Source organism: Chaetura pelagica, unplaced genomic scaffold (genome assembly GCF_000747805.2).
Source record: "Chaetura pelagica isolate M959 unplaced genomic scaffold, ChaPel_1.0 scaffold79, whole genome shotgun sequence".
Taxonomy (NCBI): Eukaryota; Metazoa; Chordata; class Aves; order Apodiformes; family Apodidae; genus Chaetura; species Chaetura pelagica.
Genome location: NW_009969339.1, coordinates 3,143,141 through 3,153,722, shown reverse-complemented (window position 1 = coordinate 3,153,722; position 10,582 = coordinate 3,143,141). Strand labels below are relative to the sequence as shown.

The following is a 10,582-nucleotide window of genomic DNA, read 5'->3' as shown; positions in this document are numbered from 1 at the left end:
CTTTCCCTGGCTTAACTTTCAGAAAGTATTGCCAGCTGAGATAGGTTTTGCACTTAGGCTTCCCCTGGAAAAATATGTTAGCTCTCAAAGGCTTTATTATCAAATCCTGGAATTTTCAAGGCATAAAAGAAATAGGGCAGGGAAGGGGCGAGGGGCAGGGGAGAGACGGACAGATGAATGGACAGAGGCACTGTTCTATAAACTAAAATTTATGTGCTGAAATCAGAACACTCCTAGCAAAGCCAGCTTCATTTACCCAGTCCCTTTCAAGAAGTTTAAAGTCATTTGAAAGAGCACTTCCTTCGCAGCCATGCTCAACAGATTGCCAATTACAGCCCTGCTGAGAGGATGGAATTTCTTTGGAGTCACAACTGTATGTCTGCCCTTGTAGTGGGCATTGTTCTAGTATTAATGAAGACCAGAAGGCCTCCCACCTCCCAAGGGTGCCACCAGCATGGTCAGCTCGCTCCCTGAAATGCCTGCACACCAATGCAGGCAGCATGGGGAATAAACAGGAGGAGCTAGAGGTCTGTGTGCAGTCTAAAGGTTATGATCTGGTAGCAACTACAGAGACATGGTGGGACAGCTCACATGGCTGGAACGTGGTCATGGATGGCTGTGTCCTTTTTAGGAAAGAGAGGTCAGCAAAGCAAGGCGGTGGAGTTGCTCTTTATGTGAGAGAGCAACTAGAATGTATTGAGTTCTGTCCAGGGGCCGATGAGGAGCAAGTGGAAAGTCTGTGGGTACAAATTAAGGAGCAGGCTGGCATGGGTGATACAGCTGTGGGAGTCTAATACAGACCTCCTGATCAGGATGAGAGAGTTGATGAGGCTTTCTACAGGCAGCTGAAAGCAGCCTCACAACTACAGGCCTTGGTCCTCATGGGGGATTTTAACTACCCAGATATTTGCTGGAAAGCCTACCCAGCCAGCAATTCACAGTCTGGGAGGTTCCTCCAGTGCATCGATGATAACTTCTTGATACAAATGGTGGACAAACCAACCAGGAGAGGAGTGCTGCTGGATCTTGCGCTCACCAACAAGGAGGGTCAGGTTGGAGCAGTGATGGTCAATGGCAGCCTGGGCTGCAGTGATCACGAGATGGTGGAGTTCAGGATCCTGTGTGGGAGGAACAGAATAACCAGCAGGACCAGAACCCAGGACTTTCACAGGGCAAACTTTGGCCTCTTCAAACAATTGTTAAGAAAAGTCTCATGGGAAAGGGTATGAGGTGGTAAAGGGGCTCAAGATCGTTGGTCAACGTTCAAGGACCACTTCTTGCAAGCTGAGGATCAGAGCACCCCAGTGAGTAGGAAATCAAGTAAGGGAGCCAGGAGACCCACATGATTAAACGAGGACCTGCAGTCAGAACGATGGAGCCAGGCTTTTTTCAGTGACATCCAGTGATAGGACAAGGGGCAATGAGTGCAAACTGGAGCATAGGAGGTTCCATGTGAATATTAGAAAAAACTTCTTTCCTGTGAGAGTGACAGAGCCCTGGAACAGGCTGCCCAGAGAGCCTGTGGAGTCTCATTCACTGGAGACATTCAAAACCTGCCTGGACAAGTTCCTGTGTGATGTGCTCTGGGTGACCCTGCTGGGCAGGGAGGTTGGACTAGATGATCTTTTGAGGTCCCTTCCAACTCCTACGATTTTGTGATTCTGTAGTAATGGGCAAGGTACGTGCCTTTTGATTAGGCCACAAAAAGTATCTCTAAACTAGAAAGCTTTGTTTCCACACATCTGAATTTGCTCTGTATCAAAAAAAAAAAAGAAAAAAAAAAGAAAAAAAAAGATAAGCCTGTGTTTACATCCAGTTGACAAATTCCGAGGTTAATTGATTTAAGCAGGCAGGTCAAAAGGACACCTAAACAAGGAGCCTGCTTACGGAAATCACGTTTGTCAATGCAATACAAAGGGCTTTCACAGATATTATGGGGAGATATAGCATTGTCCAGGCTAGGTAGATCTGTGCAATCTGGCACCTAACAGAAGTACTGTCAGTTGTGCAGTGGCAGTCCGAAAACCTACAGTAAAAATTAGAGAGAGAGGAGAAAAATACCTGTGGGATGGCTTCAGTTTCAAAGTTAAGCATCTGATCTAAGTTAGTCAGCTAGACTTCGTCTATGCCCAACAGGAGCCTCCAATGTCATTTATCCTACCTATCTGAAAAAATATCTCCCAGGAGGGAGCAAACCACCCTGTGTAGATGCTGATCTCTCTTGATTAGAGAAGGAAACTAGACTCCTAGTGTATACCAGCTGCCTAAACATGGGATGACTTAAATTGGTGAGATTAAGCCCATCACTGAGGATTGAAGAACTTCAACATTCTGCGTCAGAGCATAGCAGTATTATCACTCTTTATGCATCACTCAATACAGCCATGTGTTTAAAATCCAACTTCAAGAGGATAAAAATACTTCAGTCCTAGACATAGTCTCTTACTTCACTACAAGTACTCATCAGCTTGAAACAAAGTATATGCTTAAGGAACCATGACTTCATGTCCTTACCTCTGGGCAGTATGAAACTGCTCCTCTGGATTTAGCTGCACAACCACACATCTTCCCAGTGCTGCAACAGCTAAGTTACAGCATCGGCTGTTAAAGCCAAATACCAGCTCTGACTGCTTGGAAAAGCTGGATGAGCTGTATAGCTGCTATAGCTCTGCTCTGTGTAACTCCTTCCAGTGGACTACAGTTCAATCAAGAAGATGACTTCCACTGCCCATCCCTTTAGACCAGGAATTAAACATGAGAAACCATGAAAAGCTGCTCTGCTTTCTAGAAAATTAAAAGGAAACAAACCAGTAACAGAATTGAAGACTTCCCAGGAACAAAAGAAAAAACTGCTTCCAGGCTTGCCTCCACAAAGTGTTGCTGCTGGCTGATAAACCAGAAGAAGTCCACAGTATCACCTGTGATAGATGCTTGCCTTCCTGCAGACAGAGTGAACCCTCCATCCTAGAGCTTGACTGGCTCTGCTGCACAGGCATTGCTCCTCCCTCCGTGGGGCCAAAGGGGAAAGTTCTGCTCCCACAGGACTTTATTGTCTGCTTCTTTAAAAAGCTGTAATCTTTTTACCTTTTACAAATGTTTTAACTCAGTAAAAGCTATTTAAAATAAGGATGAGAAGGGCAACTGGTCAAAGGACCACGGCATGCTTAATCTTCTTTCTTTCCGAGTTCCTGTGCACATTTGAAATAGCTTTTGTTCCATTTGTAACCCACATGCTGACACAGCATCCCTCCCTTTTTCTGTTCCCAGATCCTGTTATGAGTTTATTCAATAAAAAGACAGATATTCATCTCTTTTCAAGTACAAGAACATGCTTTTGAATAACTCAATATGCGATACTGTAATAGGACTCCAAGGCAGCTCGTTTTAATCAGTCGTATCAACTCTCAGAGTGGAGCTGCCATATACATATCATCACCTTGCGCGTTTCCCTCGCGGGTCTGTAAATACAAAGGGCTAAATGCAGGCTGCCTGTTCTGCACACACGGAAAGAGGTAATGCCTGGGAATGAGGCTACCCAACCCAGGTGTCTCCAAACCTCTGGAACCCACACCCTGGGTCTGCCACCCAGCCACCCTCCTTGTGGCAAATGACATCTTGGCTGGTGTCTTTTAGCACGTGCCCCATCCAGACATCCCAGCTAGAGCTGGAAAGTTACTTGAGGAAGGAAGGAAGGAAGGAAGGAAGGAGGAGGATATTTTATTACAGAGTGTCACTCTATAAATACATAAACAAACAAACAGGCAAATCAGGGAGGAATGCCCCTGGCTTCCTGCTCCTTGTTATAGGACCAGAGAGCAGCTCCCGGAGGCAGGAATTAGCAGGCTTCCCAGCTGTGTCCCAGGAAGAAAGGAGCTAGAGGGGGAAGACAGGATGAGGAAATAGGAACGATAAGCCAGTGACCAGACTGACAGGAAACCATGCAGAGGTGGATAGGAAACGGATGCTGGAATTCAGGGGAAAAAAGCAGTGATGACAGAACCAGCAAGGCTGAACAGCAGGTAAGGGAGAACCAAAGGCCGAGAGCAGATGAGACTGGTCTTGTGCAATCCAGGGAAGATAAAGTGTACAAGGACTAGTTTAGAAACTGGGAACATCAACAGACATCAGGTTGGTGTATGAGTGAGGATGAGATTAAACTGAACTGTCCAGTGGGAGCAAGGAGACAAGGTGATAGATGCAACAATTTCCCATCTGCCATGGACACAGTGCTCAGGTCACACATGAAGAAGTTCCTCCAGGCAAAGGGTTATGCATCTGGGAAACACTGGTGGTTCAGAGGGCAGGTAGTGCTCCAAACAGCCTCTTTGGTAAGGGATGGGTTTCACTAAGAGTAGGGGTTTGTTTGGTGCACAATCTCAATAAACATGAATATCAGGTCTGCAAGAACGTTAACAGAGCAGTCAGAGAGGGGAATCACATTCACTAACCTTCATATATGGTGATGATATGAGGGTGGCTGAGGGATGACATGATCTCAATCTCCCGTCTGATGTGAACCATATCTTGTTCATCCTTAATTTTGTCCTTACGAATGGATTTTATTGCAACCTATAAATTCAGGAAATCAAGCATTATTCTTGGAACTGAACAGATGCATATAATCCATTAAGGAGAGTTCAAAAAATAAATACAGATGTTAGATATTGGCAGAACATGGAATGACAAAAACAAAGCTTTAAAATACAAACCTCCATGTCCCAGTTCCTTCATTTTATAGCAATAAATACACTGATTACAATAATGGGTGACGTGAAGTTTTAGGGTCTTCAGGTCTTAGGACTTCACTGAGGGGAACACAGCATGTTTTGGAAGAATCTCTGTGTTAGCCTAAGGACTCTCCAACTGAGGCAAATGGCAAAATTCCCAAAAGATTTTGAGGAGAAGTGTATTTGCTTAGACACTATTGCATCTGACAATTTCAAACAGAAGCTTTGGAGACAAATTCTCAGAAATAAGGCTGAGATCTCTGACGGAACAGAGGCTGGGAATCCAGGTTGCCAACTACAGTTTTATATTTGTCCATGTTAATCCATGATGGATCACAGGTTGCTCCATGGCTCTCTAAAGCAGACAAGCTTCAGAAGTTATTTAAAAATCAGAATAAATCAGTCTTTGAAATTCACGTCTAAACTCGTCCTCACATAAACCCAAGACTTCTAGGTCCTACACGGCACTTATGCAACCACTGCAAAACCATATCCTTCCTGCATCCTTCCTCAATCAGCAACCTTTTTTCAAGCACATCGTGTGACTGGGTATCTTTCCAAAAGGCAGGGTGGGAACAGAGGAAGTGATAGCTGAACTTGCAAATTATAAAAGCCCTTGTGAGTGTGTGTGTGTTGCCTGTGAAAAAAAGGGTTTATCTGAATGCCACAAATAATCACAGAGGTCAGCTCATGCCCTACAAGAAATGCAGAAGCCAACAATGGAATGAAGCTGGTGGGAGAAGGAAGGTGACGGCATTGTGCATACTGAATGGCAGCATGGCCTTTTCTTATACTCAATATTTACCCTTCTTTATTTTTGCAAGCCAGAATTCAAGGAATAAATTACCAGATACTTTAAAATCAACAAGAAGTCTTTGAAAAACATCAATGACCTGCTGAGATGACCACCCTTTTATGGGTAAACAACACTTTTGTCATGCTATGCAGCCAACTACTGTGGACCTCTCCTGGGAAAACATTTGTAAATCTGTGATTTATGTGATTTCCCTGGTTCCTTCAGAAAAAAAAAAATAATTTCACTGCCTACTTCAGTAACTGCAAGTGGCATGACCCGTATTGTTTTCATTATATGATGTAGCATCATGGGTATTGAAGAAAGAAGGGAAAAACTTGGAATATTATAAAATTGAAATGTACATAAACAGGAGCTAGTTTAAAGGATCGGGTTTCCTACAAAGCTTTCAACCCTGAAAAGCAACATTGTTCAAAAAAACATTAAGCACATGCCTCATTCCCTCAAATTCTGAAAGATTTCAGCACATGCTTAAAATTAAGCTCACGCTCAAGTGCTATCCCACTTTGGGGCAGCAGAATTAAAGCCAGAATCCACAGGACAAACCAATTTGCATGTCAAAAACCAGGCAATATTTTCTTGTGCTTGACCAAAACATTTGGTGTAGAGATTTTAAAAGTAAAAACATAGCTAAGGTCTCATCTACATGGCACTTATTTCTAGAAAAGGTAATAGAACAGATTTTAATTCAGTAAGTGATCAAGATAATCTCCAAGTAACTCTAGAGATGGAGAAGGAAACTAACACTAGAGATAAGGTAAGATTTTTCTCCCTTCCCATGTTTGCACTGAGACAGGCTGCAAATGCAAATACACCCTGTATACCAAAAGGATGTGGGTGGCTCTTGGAGCAGCATGTGCATTCCTGTAAGAAATAAATATAGACATGGGTAAAAACACATTTTTTATTAAAAGACAGCCTTGTACTTGGCTCCGAGGAAGAATTTAAGAAGGGTTTCATTGTCATATATAAAACGGGGAGCAAATTCTTCACCATTCATTGCTGGTAAAGTAATAATGGCACCCCAGAGGGCATGCCAATCTCCTACTAACTTGACTCTCTGCTTCACAGACAGGACTTCTGTAAGTCTACACATAATTACTGCAAATGGCCTCCATGGCATAATTGCAGATGTGAAAACATATATTTTTAGATACAAAAATGCAAAAGTGACTGAAAAGTGTGGTGGCACTCTGTAAATATTTATTTGGATTAATCTTCAAATGCAAACAGATGTGTTGCCTGGGAACATATTTTTCAACAGGAGCAGGAGTTTACAGTCTCACAACCTGTACTGAAAATTGATTAAGGAACCTAGAAGCTTTATTTTGTAAAAGCTATTCCAAAAAGTTTAACTGATTTTTTAAGATGGTACTTAAGCTCTCCTGAAAACATCACTTTCCACTTGCAGGGGTAGAACTCAGCAACCCAGAAAAAGTACTTCAGATTTGGTCAGTGACATCCAGGCTTCAAGAGCTCATCCCAACATAAGAAGAGAACACAAGCCCAACACATCTCTCGGCTTTTCATATTCAACACTTTCTCTTCGCTCCCTCAGCTACTTCAGATCACAGTGACCAGCATCTAGAAACAGGGAAAGACACTTGGCAACTGTGAACTATCCTAATTCCAGTGGTGTCAACGGATGCCACTAAGCATCCAACCTGCCCACACTCAAACCATACCCTGTGATCCTCACAAACAGCAGGAGTGCTGTGGGGGATGCAGTGCCCCTAAGCCAGGGCACCACACATTACTGGTACAAGCACTCCGAACTGGAGCAAGGCTTCAGACACTCACATGTACTAAAGAAATAATACCCCTGTCTATTTGCATAGCAAACAATCATGCTTAAAGCACAGTGCAGCCATTTATTAATTAAACCTTGGGAGGTAAGTAGTGAAACAGAACTATTTATCTGCTTTTAGGAGATGAGGAAATGAAAATGGAAAGCCGACTTGGCTCAAAAAGGAAACAAAGATTGTAGCATGGTAGAAAATTCCAGCTTGCCTCTCCCTCCCAAACTGTGCAACACATGACAGGAGAGCCTTGCCCAAGGAACCATCACATCACTAACGGCCAGCTTCTGATACCTTTCCCCTCTGTTCAATTGCTATTTTTCCCCTCAAAAAGAGACTCAAAGAAGCGAAAGGTTCGATCGCCTCTCAATAAATACTTTTTAGGCTGTGCCACCTTCCTGCTGGCCTGCGTGATCCCCTAGAGGACAGGCTATACATCTCAGAGGCTATCAAGAGTGCACAGGCTTGCTGGTGCTCTGGTCCAAAAGGCCAAACAGTGAGTGATCACTGTCAGTGGAGTCACTGTCAGAGACAGCATCCCAAACCAAGGCTAGTGGAGCAGCAGGACAGTGTTCACTCCCACTCTTGCCCTCCAAGTAAGGGATTTCTGCCAGCCAAGCATCTTTCACTCACATAAGTCTGCTCAGATCATGTCAGCAAGGGCATACGGGCTTAAGTCTACTGGTGTGAAAAAACAACACAAACAAGAAAGCAGTCCAGTATTTTTTTTAGCATTTCATGGAAATGTTGTGACTGATGCTCACATAGTAGGCATTTGTTATATACTTCTTTTTTTTTTATCTCTCTGACCAAAATAAGATCCCTGGCTGTATGTGACAGTATTGGGGCTGTAAACCAAGTCTGTCTTCCAGGTATTCTAGAATATTAAGAATTTCTTTCATGAAATGCATTTTACTCAGAAATATATTCCAGAAAATACACTTTCAAAGTGCATTTAAGCTTTTAACATCAGACAGAGCTGGCTCCATTTTTTAAAAACCCAGTTGCAGGACTGCTGCCGGATATGGTACATGATGAACCTGAACAATTTAAGCCTAATAAGAAATAAACTCAATTGAGAAATACCTTATGAAAGAACTTGTTTGTTCGTTCTTTATGTCCTTCTCTTTCTTGCTTGCCTGCTTACTTTCCTTGCTTTCTCTGAAAGCAACAGCTCCACTGTGTGCAACATCAAAATTTATTAAGGGTCACAGCCTATGAATCAAGAATAGGGCAAATGCAACATGCTTTTTTACATCAGCTATATTAACTACTCCAAATACCCCAGCTCAAAATCTGCAAAGAAAGTGCTGTTAGTCCCTTTGGTACTCTCAGAACACTGTACTTATACCTCTACCACACTTTCTCAATATATTTTACTGGTTTTATGACTTAGATAATTTAATTATAGTATTTTTAGTAACTTTACTAGTGGTGGAATTCGTATTTTTTCCTAGCTTCTTGTCTTAATGAGAATTTCAGATAACTCCAAGACCTTGCACTCATAGAGAGTAACATATCAGATTCTTAATAATGAAATCCAAAGCCTTTCACCCCAACAAAACAGGTTCAAATTCACCCAAAACCCCTGTAGACACAGTATCCAATCTGGCAAAGCACTTTAGCACATGTCCAACTTCACACGTGAGTAGTCCATTGGTTTTTGTGGGATAGCTCACACATGCAAAGCTAAATATATACATAAGCACCAAGGTCACAAGCTTCAAACTAGGGCATGTGATCGTCCCCTCCAGGGATCGGTAATGGTTGTGGCACACCAGGAACACCCTTGGTATCTCTTCTGCAGCTCTGATGGCAACATGGTCCCACACATGGAATTAGAGGGGGAGAAAGGAGCACCACAGATGGGCTGAAATGACCTCCACCTCTGATGCCAGTTTTGATACCAGTCTTTGCTCCAAAGCAGGTAGAGAGAATACCCTCTCCAAAATGTATGGCATAGAGAGGAGAAAGCAGAGGATTCTGAACCTCCAATACTGCCCGGCATTTCCAAAGGGCTCTGCATGAGTACAGCCCTTGCTCTACCACTCCTCTGCCTTCTGAAAGAGATAGGAAAGAGAGAGCACAGCCTTTGGCTTCCCATCCCTCCATGAGTCAGCTTGCAGAGTTTGCTGGGCAGGAAGTATGGAGAAATAAGCTTATGTCTTCAAGGCTGCAATAAATCACCTGTCTCCCATTTGCTGGAAAGAGGATTTATACTCACTGTCTGAAACGGTGTAGAGAGATTACTAAGTATTTTCCAACACACTTCATGCTTCTTTTGTTTGGTACAAATAACTTGAATTGAACTATAAATACTTCAAAAAGCCGATGGTTACAAAGGTTTCTGTACATTCAGTCCTATCTGTAAGAGAAATGTCTCTCCTCCTTTATGAGCTTCTTGGCTGCTGGGCAGAGCAAAATGGATGGAATTATTTTTTTTTTACAGAGACAGATCAAGACCATTGCATACAGGAAAATATCTCAAAGTCTAAACATCTGGCAAAGGGCATGGCAGGCAGTAGGTGCCCACTTCCATATCAAATCTCCATGTCTGCTGAGTCACTGCTGGCATCATCATTTATGGGATGAGCAACAAAGCTATATTTTCATCAAAGCGTAAAACTGTTTCTCTTTATTTCAGGAAGTTAGCTCATGCTTGTTTTAATCTAATGAACCTACATTTGCTTTGTTTCCAGCCAAGACGTGTGAATATAAACAAAACAGAATTAATTAGCCACCGTGCCAAAAGTCACAGATTTTTAAGTAAGCTAATGCTGTAAGCAAGGCTGACCATCTGAATACCACAAAGCACTGAGCCTTCCCCAGCAATTTCTGCATGCAGTACATTCAGTCCCATTGAAACCAGTCTTCCACTCTTTATTATCTATCAGGGCTATTTTTAGGACTGTGGTGAGATATGAACAAACTGCTTTTTTTCCACTGTGGAGGCTGTGACTTCTAAGCTGGTTCCAGCACTCGTGCATACCACCCATGGTCGAGAAAATTCCAATGGGCTCTTGCAATAGTACTGTGGAGTGTCAGAAAAATTACATGGGGATAGAGAGTGCAGGCCCCCTGAGAAAGGGAAACCAGCTTGCTGCCAGTGAGAGACATGTCAGAAATATAACTTAAGGAAAATTATTACAAACTCTTTTATTTGGGTGAAAAGGGAAGGGAGGGTAAATACACATAAACATCTCCTTTCCGAAAGCTGTGAACTGAGGCTATCCCCACCCAGC

General features: G+C 42.8%; 1 protein-coding gene across 1 annotated transcript in view; it reads right to left on the bottom strand.

Annotated features, from left to right (window-relative positions):
* NUAK1 (NUAK family, SNF1-like kinase, 1) overlaps positions 1 to 4,563 on the bottom strand; it is a 25,095-nt gene extending 20,532 nt beyond the window's left edge. Inside the window, exon 1 of the mRNA XM_010005790.1 lies at positions 4,449 to 4,563. Coding sequence (XP_010004092.1) covers positions 4,449 to 4,521 — 73 coding nt within the window. The 5' untranslated portion in view covers positions 4,522 to 4,563. The remainder of the gene's footprint in view (positions 1 to 4,448) is intronic.
* Between the last annotated feature and the right edge of the window lie 6,019 nt (positions 4,564 to 10,582).